At 45.3% G+C, this 20,020-nt stretch overlaps 1 protein-coding gene and 1 non-coding gene across 2 annotated transcripts; one reads left to right on the top strand and one right to left on the bottom strand.

Annotated features, from left to right (window-relative positions):
• Positions 1 to 8,205: 8,205 nt before the first annotated feature.
• TRNAF-GAA lies at positions 8,206 to 8,278 on the top strand. The gene has a single exon. It is a non-coding gene; the product is annotated as a tRNA-Phe (tRNA).
• A 711-nt stretch (positions 8,279 to 8,989) lies between these two features.
• LOC124663753 (kinesin-like protein KIN-14C) lies at positions 8,990 to 16,509 on the bottom strand. The gene is made up of 22 exons (XM_047201422.1): positions 16,157 to 16,509; positions 15,636 to 15,790; positions 15,451 to 15,558; positions 14,621 to 14,828; positions 14,152 to 14,249; positions 13,984 to 14,067; positions 13,801 to 13,878; positions 13,626 to 13,718; positions 13,517 to 13,546; positions 12,852 to 13,193; positions 12,691 to 12,772; positions 12,483 to 12,578; positions 12,219 to 12,398; positions 12,016 to 12,122; positions 11,396 to 11,571; positions 11,144 to 11,308; positions 10,811 to 11,064; positions 10,577 to 10,740; positions 10,077 to 10,257; positions 9,858 to 9,969; positions 9,539 to 9,639; positions 8,990 to 9,370 (listed from the first exon to the last, which is right to left on the bottom strand). Exons 1-22 carry the CDS (start codon positions 16,194 to 16,196, stop codon positions 9,291 to 9,293), a joined length of 2,934 nt encoding a protein of 977 aa, XP_047057378.1. The 5' UTR covers positions 16,197 to 16,509; the 3' UTR covers positions 8,990 to 9,290.
• Between the last annotated feature and the right edge of the window lie 3,511 nt (positions 16,510 to 20,020).

The raw sequence follows: 20,020 nt of genomic DNA, 5'->3' as shown, positions 1-20,020 counted from the left end.
GACGACGTAGAAGTCGTACATGCAGATGACTCGATCGACGTCTCAATAGCCGGCATGAACATTTGGGACTAGGAAGACCAAGAGCCGCTCTCTGGAATTAGTTTGGACGGCTGTGATCGCATCGAGGTGACAAAAAACGGGGTGAGGCTAGTCTTATCCACCGTCCTGATAGAGTAGCAAGAGCAACATCCATCGACATACGGCAGGCAAGGCCGATCCACGCGATCGGCCCCAAAAAATAAAAAGCAAGGATCTCACTTCAAACATGTCACGTAGTCGTGGTAGGAAGACTCCCTCCTGTAAGGGAGCACATACAAGTTGTAAACCTTCATCGAGCAATTCAATCGACATGGAGGCCGATTCCAGCAATCGGCCAAAATTATCTTCGACGTACGTTCTGCCTGTGTTCAACGTCGACTTAACAGGCGACGGAAAGCTAGGATATGGGTTTACGTCAGCTGATGAGCTAGAAGAGATCGACATTGGTCCTGGGGATAAGCCACGACCAACATTTATCAGCAAAAAGTTAGATCCGCATCTGAGGGCCCGATGATAGCTTTGTTGAAAGAATACCCGCATTGTTTTGCCCGGGATTATACGGAGATGCCCGGGCTAGACAGAGCATCATTGAGCATCGGCTACCTCTTAAGAAAGGATTTCGGCCGTTCCAAGAACGAGCACGGCAGATGAAGGCCGAAATTCTAGAAGAAGTCAAGAAGGAGATTGAGAAGATGTTGAGCGCCGGGTTCATCGGGCCATGCAGTATGCTTCGAGTGGATATCTAGTATCGTACATGTGGAGAAGAAGGACCGGCCGATGGCGCGTCGCCATAGATTTTCGCGATCCGAGACGAGCCACCCCGAAGGATGAGTACCCTATGCCGGTAGCTGAGACGTTGATCAATGCAGCGGCTGGTCATAAGGTTTTAAGCTTCATGGATGGCAATGCCGGTTACAACCAGATTTTCATGGCTCGTGAAGATATACACAAGACGGCCTTCAGAGTACCAGGTTCGGTGGGCTTGTTCGAGTATGTGGTCATGACATTTGGGTTGAAGAATGCCGGTGCAACGTACCAACGAGCCATGAATTACATCTTTCATGATCTGATCGACAAGTTAGTGGAGATCTACATTGATGATGTGGTGGTCAAGTCTGTCTCAGTGGAAGGACACCTGGAGGATTTGCGACGCATCCTGGACCGAACTAGAAAGTTCAGACTAAGAATGAATCCAAAGAAGTGTGCTTTTGGTGTGACGGCCGGTCAATTCCTGGGCTTCCTAGTTCATGAACGTGGAATTGAGATCGGCCTGAAAAGTCAAGAGGGCGAGTACGAACAATGAAGCCACCTACCACCAAGAAGGAACTCCAAAGTCTCATCGGCAAAATCAATTTCGTCGAAGGTTCATCTCTAATCTGTCAGGATGAATTGAGCCGTTCATGGGATTGGTAAAAATCAAACCCGATGAGGAGTTTCACTGGGGGCAGAGCAACAGCGAGCGTTTGATGAGATTAAAGAGTATCTAACGAAGCCGCCCGTGTTGGTTCCGCCCCGACAAGACGAGCCATTCTATATTTACCCGTCGTTAAGCTCGATACTTCTATCGCCTCGTGGTAGTGCAAATCTATGATGGCATGGAAAGAGTTGCTTTCTACCTCAGACGAAGGATGTTGGATGCGGAGACGAGGTACCCGGAGATCGAGAAGTTGTGCCTCTGCCTATTTTTACACTGCACCAAGCTTCGTCACATCTTCTCGACGGCAGTAAATCGTCATCATTTGCAAATCGAGACGTCATCAAGCACATGCGTCGTCGGCTCCTCGTTTTGAAAGGCCGACTCGGTAAATGGATGTTTGCGTTATCGGAATTGGATCTCCGGTATCAACCTCGCGAAAGCAATCAAAGGACAGGCCTTGGCCGATCTGATCGCCGAGCGAATCAACACTAATATAGCAAGCACTATCTATACGTGCATGGGCCATGTTCTTCGATGGGTCGGTATTGCGATGATGGTTGCGGCATCGGCATCCTACTCGTGTCGCCCGGAGGCAACCTACACCTTCTCCATCGAGCTATCTACCCCTTGTACCAATAATGTTGCTGAGTACGAAGTGGTACGTAAGGGGATGGAGTTGCTCGATTGAAGCCGAGCGAAGCGAGTGGAACTCTTTGGAGACTCAAAGTTGGTGATCTCCCAGCTCACGGACGACTACAAGTGTGAGAGCGAGTCGCTCTTCCCATTATGGATGCAGTGCCGCGAGCTGATGACACGGTTTAGGTACATAAACTTCAACTGGGTCCCGAGGTCGCAGAATACGGAGGCAAACGATCTCGCACAGATGGCGTGAGGCTATAAGGAGACAGTGGAAGGAGCCGATGTCCAGATACATTTCATGGAGCCGTATGATTGGAGAGCCGATATCTTCAATTACTTGAAAGATCCTGCCTGGGGGGCACCTAAATGGATAAGGTACAAGGCCATGAAGTATGTCCTTATTGGAGATGACATGTTCTATAGGACCTTGGAAGGGTTACTTCTCAAATGTTTGGGAACAGCCGAGGCAAATCGGCTCTTACACGAGGTACATGAAGGCGCTGTGGAACTCATCAATCGGCTCATAAGATGAAGTGGTTGATCGGGCGATCGGGGTTTTATTGGCCCACCATGCTTGAAGACTGTTTTAATTACTATAAAGGGTGTCAGGCATGCCAGAGGTTTGGAAGCATTCAGATGGTGCCCGCATCAGCAATGAACCCCATCATCAAGCCTTGGCCATTTCGAGGATGGGGCATGGACATGATCGGCAAAATCCATCCTGCATCGAGCAAAGGCCACGAGTGGATCTTGGCCATTACAGATTATTTCACTAAATGGGTGGAGGCCGTCCCTATGAAGTCCTGTGGCATCGAAGGATGTTATCGGCTTCGTGAAAGAGCATGTCATTCACGAGATTTGGGATTCCCTGCACCATCACGACCGATGGAGGATCGGTTTTCGTTTCTCGCGAGTTCGTAGATTTCGCGAGGGCATGGGAATTAAGTTGATCCGATCATCCCCATACTATGCTCAAGCAAATGGGCAGGCTGAAGCGTCCAACAAGAGCCTTATCAAGCTGATTAAGAGGAAAATCGACGAGTATCCTAGACGTTGGCACGAGGTATTATCGGAGGCTTTGTGGGCTTATCGCATGTCATGTCATGGAGCAAGGAAAACCTCGCCATACCATCTGGTCTATGGACAAGAAGCCGTGTTACCCTGGGAGATCACGGCTGGGTCGAGATGTGTCACGTTTCAGAACGACTTAACAACTGAAGAGTATGCAGCCCTGATGAGTGATAGCGTTGAGGATCTGACGGAACTTAGACTTTGGTCACTTGAGAAAATTAAGGAGAACAAGGCCAAGGTGGCTCGTGCATATAATAAGAAGGTGAAGCCAAAGGAGTTCCACGTTGGTGATCCGGTATGGGAAGCCGTATTGCCGTTGGGGACTAAGGACAAGGCGTATGGTAAATGGTCTCCAAATTGACACGGGCCGTACAGGGTTGACCAGGTCCTAAAGGGCAATGCATACATGCCCGAGCAGTTGGATGGTGTGAAGTTCCCAGTGGCCGTCAATTGCCAGCATCTCAAGAAGTATTTCCCAAGTATGTGGGATGATGGGCAGTGAAATACGGGGGCCGATTTTAAAACCGGCCAGTAAAAAAAATCTAAACGAAAGCATAGCCGATGCATTGACATCGACTTTAGAGCTGAAAAGCCGATGCGGAGCCATCGACTATAGAGGAACAACTGTCATAAGCAAGTATCAGGTCGCCGACTGGCCTTTGGATAAAATCCGATGTATTGCCATCGGTTTTGTGAGCAATGATTTATTTTGATAAACGGAAGAATTAAGCATGGAATCCTTCTTCATTGATTTAAAAAGGGGATTTCTTACAAAGAGGAGCCGATTGCTCAGGAAAGGAGAACAAAAGGAGAACAGATTGCTACTACTAGTCCTATACTAGTAGTCCCTACTCTAAGGGCCGTCGCTGTCCTCGTCGTCGCCGTTGTAGTCGCCGCCGGTGCTGCTGCTGGCGAGCTCCTCGTCGCTACTGCCGTAGCCCTCAATAGGGGCTTCTTCCTCCTCATCATCATCGTATTCGTCGTCATCTGACCAGGCCCAGCCACGGAAGCGCTTCGCCGGCGGCTCGTCGGAGGAGGTGTCGTCCTCCTCTTCCTCCTCTTCGTTGGAGGAGGCGTCGTCCTCCTCATCCTCCTCTTCTTCCTCTTCGTCGGAGGGGGTGAAGTTACCCCAGGGGAGGAGGTCATCCTCACTCTCCGCCTCCAGTTCCCCGTCAATGAGGAACCGGGGGTCGTCCTCCCCATCGGTCAGGGGCAAGTCGCCATCTGACCCGACGAGGGCCTCGGGAGGGCCATCTGGCACGAAGTCGAAGTCCCACTCCTGCTCATCCCATTGGTTGTGCTCTGGAATCGGCTCATTTGAGGAAGAGGATTGGAAGGAAAGAGCCGATGAAGCAGAGGAGGAGGATGAGTCCATGGTGGAGGAGGGCTTTTCGGTGGCTAGTACGGAGCAGGGGGATGAAGAAGCGAGTTGCTCGACGCGGTTAAATAAAAGGGGATATAGTGGAGATTTAATGCTGTAGCGGTTTCCGAGGACATGGTGCCGAATCTGTCAAATCATGCAGAGAAGTTGAGAAGGCAAGGCATCATGATGAAGGATACTGCGACGGTTCTGCTCTGCCACGACGTGACCCTACGAAGCAGAAAAAACAGAGTGGTTTTGAAATTATCATTGCCAAAACCAGGGGGCATGTGTTATCACCAAAAAAATTTGCGGATTTAACTATTTTAAGGTGTCTGATCTAGAAAAAGACGTTGTTATCACCAGAATTTAACCAAGTCTGGAGATGGGCCGTGATTAAATGGGCTTAGAGGATATGCACGGAAAATATTCCCGAACCGGCCTTGTACAAGAAGTTTGGGCAAGATTGCCCGTGTATCTGTAAATTATAGTAGGTTACGTGTCGGTTAGAATTAAGAGATAGAGTTTAGCTCGTACACGGTTGGTTTTATTCCCAAGTTAGAAAGTCTACGGACTATAAATATGTATCTAGGGTTATTGAGAAAGGAGGACGATCACGTTCACAACAAATCAATCTAGGCGCATCGCCACCCCTTGTTTCGAGGGTTTCTCCCGGGTAAGCAACATGCTGCCTAGATCGCATCTTGCGATCTAGGCAGTATCGGTTTATTCGTTGTTGGTGTTGCTCGTGCTGAAGCCTTTTTGATGGCGAGCAACACCCTTATCTTAGATGTTTTAGGGTTGACGTCGATGCTTTCACGATGTACTTGTTTAGCTACGCTGCCCCTCGATATCTAGCTGCCCTTACACCTATTTTAGGTGTAAGGGCAGCATCTTGCTTGTTCTTTATTTAGTAGATCTAATCCGTTATAGTTGCTCCTTGTTCTTCAAGGATTGGTTTGATATCCGTATGGTTAGGCCTTATAAACGGGTTGAATGATCCGGTAGTGCGTAAGGTGTGGTTTAATGTTTACGTGTTTGCCATGCAGGAAACTAGTCGAAGCAATCCATCACCTTCCTGACCAGGTATAGGTCAGGTGGCACGCCCTCGTAAACACCAGGACGTGTGCCAGAAGGCATTGCGGGCCGTCGCCCGAGGGACCAGGGTCCACCGCAGTCCTGGGAGCCTCCCGGCTCGACGGTGTTGCCCGCCGCTACTCGCCGGTGGGTTTTTGACAGCAACAGACGTACAGACCCTTAAACTGGTTCGTGAATATCGAGGAATGACCAATTTAGAGGGTCTGCTATGCTATAAGAGCAACTCTAACAGAGCCGTAAATTACGCTGAAACCGTATATTTCCGTCAATTTACGGGTTTGAGTCGAAAGTGGCGCAGAATATAGACTGAACTCAGGGGTCCGAAAAATTTCACACTCTACCCCTATTAATACACACTGAAGGGTGGTCTATTAACTTATTTTTTGGAAGACTAAACTTAACTTTTTCGGTTTGCGAGCTCAGCTCAGGATCACCAAATCGCATACATGCATGACAAAGTAGTAAACGAGTACAAGGCAAGCTGCTGCCATGATCTGCAGGTTCAGTGGGATGATCCTCCCGTCATCCTTGTCAAGTTGCTCACCGACTGAAGAGCAGGAGCGGAGGAACTCCGCCGAGACGACAGCGCTGCCACCACCTCCTTGCAGATCATCGTTGCTGTAAGCCGGTTTCCCAGCCACGCTCTTGTAGAGCCCGCTGCTCCATGCCTGCATACACATGACGATTGTGATGATGCCAATGTGCACGTGGCGAGTTTGCAAGCTGAGTTAAGTTTCAGCTCGTTGGAAGAGATTCACGCGTCACCTGTAGCTGGTCTCCGACGGTTACCACGAGGGCGCCGTTGAGAGGACGGAAGCTGGAGCATCCCCGCCGGGAGAAGACGTGGAACGTCGAGGCGCCGGGGCAGATGTGGAGAGCGAGATCCCGCGGGCAGCGCGAGCTCTTGATCAGCATCCGCAGCACGTCGTCCTGGCTGATAGCGCTGCCGCTATCGCGCTGCTTGCCGTGGTGCGTGCGAATGCAGAGGAGCGAGGTGCCGTTCCTGCCAGCTCCGGCCAGGGAATCGGTGGAGCCAACGCTGTCTCGCTGCAAGGCATCCATGATCTCGGCCGCGGTTCGCTTGAACTGGGTTAACAGATCGTCTGCTCTGTTCCTGGACACAGAAAGATCAGGGGTTAAGCATCATGCACTGCACCGCATGCTATCCAATGGTGAATTTGTGTTGGCCAAATTTGTACTATACACCATAATTTGATTATGTTTCTTCAAGTCCAATCGAATTGGCAAGTTCATACCTGCACTTCTCTCCTTCGCTCGGTGACCACCACAGCTCCTGACCGTCTTGACGATCTTCCCCACCAGCCTCCTCTTCGTCCGGCGCTGGCGATCCCGCTCTTGCGGCCGCAGCACTTACCGCTGCTGCTGATACCAAGCACACATCGACCCCATGGCCAACCACCTGGAAGCAGCCAAACGCGACGGCCGCCGACCTCAGCGCCTCCACCACGGGCCCGCCGGCCTCCAGCAGACGCACGTCGATGACCGGAGGGGCCCACGCCACCTTGTTCTTCTTCTTCCGCGGGATAGCCCTCTCCGGCAGGCGCAGCACCGGAACTCTGGCGGAGGAGCGCAAGAACTGACTGACCTCGTCATCGCCGTGCTCAGATGATCCCGAGCTGCTGTTAGTTAGGACTCCGGTGACCGGAGACGGCGGCGGCGCCCGGAACTCCAGCACCCGGAGCTCTCTTGGCTTCTCAAGATAGGTAACGAAGGATGCAGCGGCCATCACGCCCGTGGCCAGTCAGTGTATGCTTCTTGGATTTGTTACTGCTACTCTAACTTAAATACATTGTTGGCAATGGCATGTTTGAGAGATGCATCGCGCGATACTTGTATATGCTCCCAGCTCCAGCTCTTCTGTTGTTGCAAGGACAGAGTGTGAAGCTTCCTTTTCTCTGTGGCAAAGAGGAGCGATACGAGAAACCAGATGCCAGCTAGAAAGAGAAGATGGCGGCATGATGCTGCATCATTGTGTCAGGTCAGGCGTAGCAGTGTGTGCTGTTTGCAGTACTATCTACATATCCTTCCTGCATTCTGTTAAAGATGTTTGGAACACCAGAAGTGTTCTGCTTTCTGCTTTAGACTGAGGCCGGTCTAGCCGAAAACCACATTCCACACCGGATTTGACGTCCCGGGCGTCCAATCTTGCTTCAAGATCTGTGCAAGTGCAATCACTTCTGAACATTGCAAAGAACACCGACAGATATGTCCATCTCTAAACTGTGGGAGCGTCCTGTACTACTGTTCTTCGTAACTCTCAGTCCTGGTCCTCTATTTCCTTCTGCCGCAGAAGCTTTCGCTTTGGCGTGTCAGTAGTTGTGTACGCCTGAGCAGTGAGCACCTAGCATAACAATGGGCTAAAGTGTTTTAACTGGTTTGTTCGAAGTAACTTTAAGCGTTGCAACATTATTTTTTCGTAATAATTTTAAGTCTTGTTCTTTTATTAAGCATCAACGGACAAGACAACGGTGCTGAGATCTCAGAAGTGCGGGTGCCTGTCAGTAGTGCACTGTTTTGAGAAACTATTACTCCTACTTATATTCTGCCAGTACAATCAATAGCGGGGATAGCTCAGTTGGGAGAGCGTCAGACTGAAGATCTGAAGGTCGGGTGTTCGATCCACCCTCACCGCAATGTACCGTTTTTTGCTAAGTGGATGTTATGCCCCCATGTATGTAAAGTAGATTTATGCCAGGTGCGGGACAAGATGATATGATTTTGATCCCCGAGGCCGAGCTTCTTTATTTGTGAACACTCAAAATTTGTATTTCAAAGTTTCAAAAAAATCGAAAACAAAATGCTTGAGCCAACCAATGATGAATGCTACAATGGTGTAAAATCTCAATACAAACTGATTTCTATTTTAGGCTACACCAAATTGACAAAGTCTGAGAAATTTTATAATAATAAAATGTGCACTATTCGCTATAAAAATTATCAGAATTTGGCATTTTTTTCACCTAGAATATGAAGCAATTTGTATTGAGATTTTACACCATTGTACTATACATCATTGAGTATCTCTAGAATTTGGTTCCAGATTTTTTGAAACTTTGAAACGAATTCCAAGTGTTTGCAAATAAAGAGCTAGGTGTAGCTCAGCCTCCATTTGAAGCTTTCTTTCGATCCCCTGGCTGAATAACATTTCACAGAATGAAATCATGGGACGGCTTCTGTTTTGGAAGCTATCTGGGATGATCAACGCAGCACAGTATTACCATATCCAATAACTGAAATAGCGCACCAGCGGCAAGAACTGGCGCCAGCTCCCTCCCATCGTCACAGATAAAGCTCAGGAAGAAGGTGCAATTGTTTGGCAGATTTTCAAGTACAACAGGTGCATCTAAAAAAACGTACAGCTGGACAGCTGGTGCATTCCCTCAAAGAAAAAGTATAGCAGGTCCAGTTCTACATACTGCAATGCCAGGCCAAGGTCACAGGTTACACAAACTCATAAATATCTCATCACATGGCCAGCGTGCATAGCTCGGCTGCTCATCATCGTTAATTCAATCAGCACAAGGCTGCATGGCCAGTGAAATCGATACAACAATAAGGTGCCTCCTAAGCTGCGCCCTGTGTCGCAGTTTTACAGCACATAACATTCCAGTCGCATTACAGATGCAAGATGGCACAGTCCTGTGACTACGGGACTACCCGCCTCTTCGGGGGCTTGACTGAAGAAGATGCTGCGGCCGCCTGGCTAGTCGTAGGTTTCGGGCGACCTGGTGTAACAATACAGCTCCGGTCAGTGGTACATTCTTTGTAGTTTGGATAATGTGATGCTTAGGCATGCCGATTTTCTATGAAATTGCATAAATGGCAGAGCATCAGTGAATGAAAATTTTGGCAAGCAGCAGGCATGAATCGTCAGGTGGTTTACACATGCGTACCTGTAGCCTTCGGAACAGGTTCCTTTGGTTTTGGTCGGGAAGCTGCTGGCTGGCCATTCTTTGTGAGGAAAAATCTGGTTAGTCGTGATGGACCTTTCTGCCTGCAGTTGTACAGAATGTGTTACATGCCAGGCTTCACGAAACAATGTGAGGTGCTTTTGGTGATGCACATGCAGCAAAATTATGAGGGGAAAACCATGCGCCTTTTTTTATTTCTTGTGATTTTTCTATGTTGATTTATTTTGAAACAATAATTTTCTTCACTAGTGTGTGACGGTTTGATAGAAGAGAAAGGAAAGAAAGCAGAATGAGTACATACATCCTTTCTGCTGCTTCTGAAGCACTGCCAACAGAATACTCAGTTTCACCTACTGAACAGCCATCATCAGATGCATTGTCTTCATATTCGGTTTCACCTGATCCCATGGACCCTGCATGCATTGGCGGGTGAAACATGAACGTTATTTATTACTTCCATTGAACACTATAGTGTTGAGGATTTAACATAACTCTACACTAGACTTCAGCAATCTTTCACCTGATAATAGTTGGTTCTGCTGGCTTGCCATGGTGAGCGACGACGAGGACGCAGACTGTTTCAGCATGTTACTTCCGCTTTTATCTGTAAGTGAACTAGGAGATCTGGTCTTGTCTTTAAGGACTTGAAGCTGTTCAATTTCCATATCCTTTCGTGATATGGTATCTTTCAAAGATGCAACCTGGATACAATAACGGCGTCATTTTCTAAATCAAGATAGAGAGAATATTCATGACTAAAGGTGGGCTATATGATTTGATTATGCTACCAAGATTCAGCAGAAAATATTAAGAGCAATAGACTAAAATGTACTTTTACTCCTATGAAGGCTATATAATTGACGGTCTCCTTTTGTTTCGAGTTCAATGGTTAACTTGAACTGATGTAAGAACAAAAGTACCCCGAAAACTGACCATATGAGCTCCATATAAAGCTGGTTTATCGCTGTCTACAGTTCAAGTAAAAAAATGGGAATATATCAGAGATGGGAGTGCAAAAACCTGTTCTAGCAGATCTTTTATATCTTTGCCCTCTTTGTTGCTTCTTGCAGCACCTAGCTCAACCCCAGAAACTCTTTCGGCAAATTTTAAAGTACTTATGGTTTCTGAACAGGATTCCACGTCAGGATTTACTTGAACAAACATTAGTGTCTTTGCTTGTCCACCTGCATGAAAAAGGAAAGATTTAGAACAAGTAAATTTTTTCACATACACATGTACCGACGACCTTACTACCTAAAGAGCTCTGAAGAACTTGAGTCAGTTTGCTGTTTCTGTAGGGCACATGGGCATTTTTCTGGGCCAAAGCAAAAATGACATCTCCGAGAGCAGAAAGGGATTTATTAATATGTTGTGCTTCTTTTAATCTATCTCCGGTTGCTTCAGATCGTTCAACTCTCTCACTCCCAGCAAGATCAATCAGATGTAGACATCCTCGAGAAGTAGATCCATTCTTCACGTCGAGCCCTCTAACATGCACAGTGAGAATGCTGCAAGCAAGGAATTTTTTTAGAACAATATCTCAAAATAGTTTAATGGGATGGTTTAAGTTAGCAGTCATCCACATACCTATGGGATCTACTACTCCTTTCATTCAACGCTGTTGATCCAACAGCTCTATTTGCTTGCCCAATTTCCATTAAGTCTAGTACATCCGATGTTGATTTGACAGGAATTAAACTCGCATCGGGTACGACAAGCCCATTAGGTTGAGAAGTACTCCAAATCCCGAGTGTTTCTTTATGTCAAGAATAACATGTTATACCAATATTGAAACAAAGAAATATATGTGAAACCAACTATATGTTTATTAAAGGATATCTTTTTTGTGCAATATCATTTGATAGAAGATCCCGGACTTGTTCGTTGTATATCTCAACCATCTGCACTTCCACCTCATATGTGAAATTGTTTCTCCTCTTCAGAGAGATGTCAAACAAGTCATTTAAAGCTCGATAGTTAACACCCCAATCTTCTTTTGATGTGCCAGGACCACTCTAAAACAGAAACGGCAGCAAGTACCAGTTAGTAATGGATATTGTTTTTCGCTTGTATGGGTAGGTTCATACAGCTCCAATTTCTGTATTTGTGCATCTAAAAAAGATCCCAAATAATCACAAACTTTCCTCATGTTAAAACATTTGCAGAATAATCAATTAGGACGTATGCAGAAAAAATACGAGTGCAGCGGCACTACACAAAAAGTAAGTTCCACATATTGTTTTATTTGTACAATGCACATGGAGCGTATTTTTCACAACATAATGCATGTGACATGTACACATCCATGTTTTTTAGGATTTCATTGAAACGCCCAAATTTGACTTATAAAATCATAAGCACTAATCCATAGAAAGCACACATTATTCTTTAGTGATATCCCCAAGAAAAGGTATTGAGTCAAGCTTGCTGTCTTGAATAAGTCAAAGAGTAGTTAGTACCATCGTGTAAGTTTTTCCCGAACCAGTTTGACCGTATGCAAAAATGCACACATTGAATCCATCAAGAACTGATCTAATCAAAGGCTGGATATCGGAGAAAACTTCAGCTGAGAGTTGTTACATAAAAGGTTAGTGACCAATGTTCAAACATACACCAAAAGGTTAGCTGTTACGATCGATGACTTGGATCAATGAATATATACCTTGAGAAACATGAGTATTAAAGACCTTGTTGAACTTAAACATCCGGTATCCATCCTTTCCTTGCTTGGAGGGATTTGAAATGAGAATCTCACCATTTTCACCAATGTAATCAACTGCAGTTGATTTCCCGTCTTGACCAGGAAGAAATGGTCTAACACGGCAATATACTCTTATATTACCTGATAAGAAGCATTAGAATAACAAATTTGTTACAGTCCTAAAATGTGCTCGAAAGAGTGAACTGTGAACAGACCATGAATTACCTTTTAATTCTTGCACTTCATTAAATAATTTCTGATTTTCAGCAAGAACACCATGGTAATTTTCAGCAGCATCTACCAAACCTTTTAGGTCAAGTCCTACACAAGTATGAACATTAAGACCAAGCAAACCAAATCATGAAAGTAACAGAATACAATATGTGCATATGAACAATGCAAATACACAAATCATGAAGACTAACCCACATACCAATGTTAGATATTTCATCTCTCCATTTCATTTGGAGGGCAAACATTTCCTGCTTAATAGACTGAGACGATATCCTTATATCCTACAAGAGTTGAATAGTAAAAAAATATACAAAGTAAGATATAAAGGAACTTAATAACACAAAGATATACTACACTAACCTTAATACACAGTTTTTGATTGTCCATATAACTTCGAAATGTATTTGTCTTCTTGCTCCAGAGTTGTGATTTTAGTTCAGAAGCAGCTTCAACTTCTTCGACTCTCTTTTTCGATTGCATAAGAAGAAACTCAGCCTCCTTAGCTCTTAGAGTCAAGTGTTCCTCCATCTGGCTTGTTTTTGCCTCCATCTGCTCCCGATATTCTTCGAACATCCTACTCATGACTTGAATTTCGTGCTGAAGGTTTCTGACTGTATTCTCTGCATTTTCCTTTTCTTGCATCAGCCGAACCATGTCTTGCTCGCCTAGTTTTCTCCTCTCATCAATTTTTGACTTCTCAACCTACAGGAAAAACACAAGCATATTATTTTTATCATGGTTGGTTAACTATATGTAGTACATAAGCTAATGTGTAATCTTAATTTCATGTAGTCTAAAATAGAGTGTCCAGTATTCCTTTCAAATAAGATAATTATAAATACTGAATTAAGGAAGTAAGATGCGCAAAAAATACGTAAGACTAATAATTATACTCCCTCCGATCCATATTACATTATTACTTGATGCTAAAATGGATGTATCTACAACTAAAATATGTTTAGATACATCTATATTAGCATCAAGTAATATGGATCGGAGGGTGTACATGAGGATGCACTGAATACCTTAACTAGCTCAAGCCGATTTATTGCCATCTGAAACAGTGACCACATGTTGTCAGTACTACAGCAGATTCTGAATATTTCTAACCATCAATAATTTGGGTCTTTTTACCTCATTTTCTTCATTTGTTCCATTTACCAATGTCTCGAGTGCCTTAATTTTTGAACGGTACTTATCCTCACGCGTTTTGATGACGCTATTTTGCTGGAAAATAAGCTATCAGATTAAGAATTCAATTCACATGGAAAAGGTGCAACTTCAGAACAAATGGTATCGTATACTTTACATTTTTTATGTGATCTGCTTGAATGGAAATGCGGTGCTCAATCTCTTGAATAACGTTTCGTAGTAAATAAACAACTCGCTGACAAAAGTAGGAAAAGTTAGTCATCAATAGTAAAGTACAAAGGAAATAAACACTAGTGTTCCACAAAAATCGTTTACTGAAAGTCGTCAAAAGTAGACATACATGTGGTATTTCTCCTCTTTTCCTCTCAATACTTTCATCCAGAATGCCGTTAACAACTCTAAGAAGTGATTGAGTAGGCGCATTCTGAAAACAAAAATGCTTATCATTAAGAAAAGGGCAAGAAAAATAAGTATTAAGTGGTATGGAATGTGACGCTAAAGATGTTACATCTAAACTGTTTGACTGGATCATCTCTGAAATCTTAGAAGCAGGAAGATCTGCATACTGCCCACGCTTAAATTGGAAAACCTCGTTGGCCTTCTGCCCTGCAAAGGATGTAAAGCATAATTAATATAACAAGCCCCCAAAGTCAAACTAACAGGATAAGAGGAACCTAACCCGAAAGTTATAAATGTTACTTGCAGTTGCATCATATAGTAAAACGAGTAAACAATGTCCAAGATACAAAGAGCCATGCACTGAAGTAACAATGCCTGGTTATCTAAATTTTCATCACGGTGGCACTTGGTAGAACTCTGCAACTAATGGGTTGTGATATGTCTAGCCAATCATCAGTGGTAACAGCCAAACACTGACTATTATTTGTTTGAACTTTCAAATAACAAGTCATTGCAATGTTTGATTGTCCAAATGATCTTTGCCAATTCATCTAAGAGAAGCAACAACAAGCACATACCTGAAAGAAGAGGACTTCTTTGGGGGGACTTGGGGTCCCAGAGGCCCCTTCTTCTGTCCTCTCCAGGAGATCTCCTTCCTGGTGTGGAGACTGGAACCACAGGCCTTGTTGGAGTCTTAGCAGCATAATTAGAAAGATTTTCACCAAATCCTGTTGTCACATTATCCCTTAGAGTCAAGAGGCACTCTACTATAGACGACATTGATCCCTGTAATCATGGAATGGAACCACGTGGAGTTAATAAATAAATAAAGTGAGAACGTAAAAGGATTTTTTTCAATGGAGAACGTAAAAGGATGTGGTACGGAAATACAGAACTGCAAATTCATTTGGCAGCTCTAAAGTGGGTCTGATGTTTTCTTGTACTATCTGCCATATGTGTTAGGAGTAAGCATCCGAGGAATGAGGCACATAGTCAATACTTCGTAAAAGCTTTGCTGCCTATGTTTTGCTGTAAAAAAAGAAAACTTTGCTGCCTATGTTCAACAGAATTACACAGCAGGATATACGATCTAACTAAGACGACTCTGATTTCACATCCATAAACACCTTCCAGCTTTACTAATGATGACAGGGGGAAAAGTTTAAGGGGGGCATTCCATACCATGTAAGTGCAACTAAATCACCTATATAAATTAGAACCACACTATCCCTACTCTGTGCCTACAAGATTAGGGTTCTTAATACAAACAAGGTAAGTCGTAAATATCAATTACAGTAACCATATTAGTGAACAGCTTGACAAGAGACGAGAGCAGCATTTAGTTAGAAAGCATGGTAGCATCGTAAACCGGTCGTATAACAACTTGTCATGGCAGGAGCAACCTCACCTCCTCAAGATCCTTGACGCTGAATCCCGGCAGCCCCATCTCAGCGACAACGGAGAGGAACTTCTTCACATTTGACCGCTGGTCGGATGCGTAACCACCCCACACCCCCTACAGACGAAGCCGTATTAGCACAGGAAGAGCAATAGGCCGCAAGTATCCACCATTTCTGAGAGCAGCTCGCCCACCTCCAGGACACCGGGCATGAGCTTGTCGGCAGTGTAGCACAGGGCCGTGCCATCAATGAGGTAATCCCGCAGCTCCTCATCTGAAGAATCCAGCGGTAAATTGAACTCCGGTAGCAACCCACCGAGCCAATCTATCACCTCAGCACGCCGGTCGTCTGGAAATGTTGGTGTCATCAAAGGAAACAAGCGTGAGAAACGCGTGCAGCCCCGAGCTCCCAAATTCAATTTTACAGCTAAAACGACGGCATCACACCAAAAATCAAGCAAAGCAAGGTGCTGAAGAAAAAACGGGTGCATCGCTCTGCACTGCCACAATATGCATCAAGAATCGACTCGAATGCTGGGCCAAGCGGGGAGCTTAAGACAAGAACTGAATCGCCCCAATCCGGAGTTTTTTAACAAGCATCCACACAAAGAGCGCGTGAGACCTTTAAAGACCCAAACTTTGAGCTCAACAGCTTGAACTGAGCCATCCCCCCACGGCGAGCAGAAAAGGAAAAGGCTCAGATCGGCGGCCTCACCGGCATGGAAGTCCTCGAAGTGGCCACCCATGGTCCCCATGCCTCACCGCCGGGACTGGAGCGAGCACAGGGCCGAAATGCCGGTCGATCCGGGACCAGATCGAGCCCCTCCGGCGGGGCGGCGCCGGATGCGAGCTCGGATTCGGCCGAATCTAGCGGCCCCGAGGCAATGCGGGAGGTGGATCCGGAGCTCTGGGGCTTTGGCTGGTCTGGGTTTTCTTTCCTAGCCTTCTTCTCCCCTCTCTCTCTCTCCCCCCTTCGTCGTCGTCGTGCTGGACTGTAGTACGCTTCGGTTCAGCAGCTCGTGCTCTGCTTTGTTCTTTTTCTTCGGTGTTTTGTTTTCTCTTGTTGTGGAAAAAGAACTTTTTCTTCGGTGGTTCGTTGAGGTTCGATTTCGTTTTTGCGTGTGCGTTAAGACTAGTCACAATGGGAGTATCATAAGTAGTATCATGCATGCCATGTTGGCAAAAATCTGATGTGGCACACCAATTAATAAGGTGAAAGATGAGAGTGGTATCATAATATGATACCGTATCATATAGCACGTAAAAGCTAGAAAATTTAATGGCAAACACATCATGTGCACACATTTGCATTGAGATTCTACAAAACATTAAATATGATGATACTATGATACTATCTTATGATACTATGCATTGTGGGGTTAGTATCATAAAGTAGTATCATGTGGATGATACTAGTATATGATACTTTCCATTATGACTAGTCTAAGGCCGGTCGGTGGTCAGTGTGTAGAGTAATGCTCATGGATTGTCTCTGCCGTTGGAGAGGTTAACTGGCGTTACTTATGGGGTGAACGGAAATTTGGTCCTTTAAGCGGCGTCAATTTTGAAAAGTACAAGCGGGACGCACCGCCGATTGATTTTGAAACTGGGGCTCCAGTGAGATCCCGGTAGAAATCTAAAGAAGAAACCGTGCATTTTACTGGTTGTGTGCAGGGCAGAGGCCGGGGGTCATCACCTTTTCGGAAAAAAACACGTTAAGCATTGGAGTTGTATTCGTTGTATGTCTAACAAAGCATGTTTTAACTTTTTAAAAATTTGATTGTCTCCAAACATGATTTAGTATATAGATACATTTAAATTTAGACAAAATCAGGATTTTTTTGTTAAACGGAGAAAGTACATGAAAATAGAGGTGGGCAACCGATTTGCCTTAGTTTATTTTTCTAGCTAGATAGGAAGTTAGGATTAAATTTGTGAAAGAAAATAAACTAGCTACTCACCAACCGATTTCCACGGTTTATATGTTTTAGGCTTTGCCCATCCCTCCACGAAACTCCATATTTCCATATAAAATGTATAGTACATTATTATGTAAGTTGTGAAAGCAAAATGTACCAAAAATTTTAGAATTTATTCTCTCGAAACATGCTTTTAATCCGCTTTACGAAAAAAACCACACAACCGAATCGATACAGGTGGTGAGAGAATTCTCTTAAAAATAAGATCAAAAGTTAAAAAGAATAAAAATACAGGAGTAGCCACAAACTCCCCGAGACGCCCAAAACTACCAACTAGAGGTACCTCTTTGAGAAACCACCGGACCTCGCCGCACTCACACCGCACCCACAAAGTTGTAGCCGAAGAAACTCATCTGCCCTCTCGCTCCAGGTCGTGGAGCGTCACTCCTGCCAGTTGACAACTAAGTCGCGTGTATAACATAAGAGGTCAGCAAGATCATCACGGTAGAGCCAAAAGAGCTTCGGGACAAGATCTAAACTTGCCCTCGCGACATCGCCCCCAAGAGGGTAATGGCGCAAGCGCCACCCTCCTCGAGACTGAGAAGGTCAATAGTTTTCACCCAGAGCCATGACGAGGGGCGTCGTCGCCGCTAGTGTCGGAGCGCTAGGCTTTCGCCCAAAAAACCTTTCTGCCACACCACAATACAGTGGACCGCCTGTTGTCACCCAACCAGACCTCCATGACACGATATGAAAGCCTCCACTACCGAAGCACCATTGACGCTAGGATCCATTGCCACTTGCTCTGCCATCCCCAATGGCCAAAGAGAAAAGCCACAATCACTGACATGTTGCTCACCGAGAGTCGTTCGCTCAGCCCACCTTCTAGTAACGCCACCCCGACATCCAAGATCTTGTACCGGCGAGACAACAAACTGCAACGGCAACGAGTCCAACGACATAGGAGCAGCGGTGGGGGCGGCACCACATCCCTGGCCACTGGCCCAAATCTAACTAGAATGCTGGTATGGAAGGTGCAACGACCATGGTGGACTTGGTGCCTCCGTGCCACCCACCAGCCACACCCCACAAAGCCTAGAATGAGTATGTTAGGCGGACACCGGATGGCCGCCTGGCCCCGATTTCTCCCCCTCCCCCACCACACCCAGTCGAGAGAGGATAGCCTCCGAGCCGCAAACCATTGTCAAGGGCCGCCGACACCTATGCCCATCGTAGGTGGCCTATCTGACCCAGATCGGGCCTAGACATGCCTAGATATGGGTCGTGCTTAGCCATGTCCCCCACTAGTGACACACCGCCGCCAATAGCCGCCACTAAAAGTGCATGGAGCCCCATGTGTGGTTTTGGTAATTAATGGCAATCCCGATGTACTATTATTTTCTTTGAGTTCCAACTATAGTATTTGTCCGTAGGCAATGCTTGAACCATATGGTGGCTTCAAGGTTGCAATAAGAAGAAATTGACAAAGATCAAGTGATAAGTATGTCTTGAAGAAGTAGATTGAGTGAGCTCTCATGTGTATCTTCAAAACATCAACAAGATGAAGTAAGAAGAAATGGTGTGCAAGTTCAAGATGAGCCACCCCAAGGAGATCATGAGCTTGGAGCTTGCCATCCATATGATGTTCATTGTTAATTATGTGAAGATGTGCTGAAGAATAATCTTCCCCATAGTGGAGTATGGGGGAGAAATCTGCAAGACTTCTTCATGAAAGGACAATCATGAACGGTGCTCCATCTCGTCGCGGTCAAGATCATCATCATCTAGCTCAAGTGGAATGCAAAAGGTTGAGATTTTCTCTTGATAGGCTTTCTTTCTTACTGGTCTTGTGGTTTAGTTGGGAGACCAATTTATAGGATAGTTGGTTGTACTATCAAGAGGGCTCTCGAGTGAGTAACTCGATCGTATCGTTGGGAGAGAGCTTAAACATTTGCATCATTGCATCATCTTTCTTGGTTATTTTGGATCTTATCATTGTGATGTTTAGAGCTTGTGGTTATTCTCGTGACAAGCTTTAATTCATTAAAAACGGATTTTGCACAGAAAACTTGTTGCATTTTTTATACTAGAGGATTTACCAGTTGGTCTTTTATAGATAGTCAAACCTTTCATCATTTGTTTCTATCCTACCATGATGTACAATGATTATTCCCTGCATGAGCTTATAGAGCTTATTATTAGCTTCAAAACAAGTCCAAGATCATCAAAATCATAGTTTGAATGCTCAAGTTATAATCGTTTTTGTTGGGATGTTTCTACAGCTTTTAGGCTAGGTGGTAGTACCACCTTTTGCAGAGGTAGTACTACCGCTCGTCCGGTACTACCGCTCGCATTACCTCTCCAATACCGTGCTAGCACCTTCCGGGCTCTGTATTTTGAGTGGAACTAGACCGGTAGTGTCCCGGTAGTATCCATATTGCAAATTTACTTGCAATAGTCGGTACTACCGCTCACGCGGCCGGTAGTACCACCCCACTGTTTCTTGTTGAGTACCGCTGTTTTGGGTTCAATTTTGACAGTCTAAGAGGTAGTACCTCTCTTAGGAGCAGTACTACCACCCGTAGAGGTAGTACCGCTCGTAGGAGCAGTACTACCACCCCGTCGCGCAAGCAACGCTAACATTTGGGAAGGGGGTAAAA

This window comes from Lolium rigidum, chromosome 6 (genome assembly GCF_022539505.1).
Source record: "Lolium rigidum isolate FL_2022 chromosome 6, APGP_CSIRO_Lrig_0.1, whole genome shotgun sequence".
NCBI lineage: Eukaryota > Viridiplantae > Streptophyta > Magnoliopsida > Poales > Poaceae > Lolium > Lolium rigidum.
This window is presented reverse-complemented; position numbering and strand designations above follow the sequence as displayed.

Excerpts from the sequence above, each read along its gene's own strand:
- LOC124663753 (XM_047201422.1), bottom strand. The coding sequence starts at position 16,196 with ATGGGGACCATGGGTGGCCACTTCGAGGACTTCCATGCCG. Across the intron at positions 14,250-14,620 it reads AAGAAGTCCTCTTCTTTCAG|GGCAGAAGGCCAACGAGGTT; the intron begins GTATGTGCTTGT and ends CATCCTTTGCAG. Across the intron at positions 14,068-14,151 it reads TCCAGTCAAACAGTTTAGAT|AATGCGCCTACTCAATCACT; the intron begins GTAACATCTTTA and ends TTTTGTTTTCAG.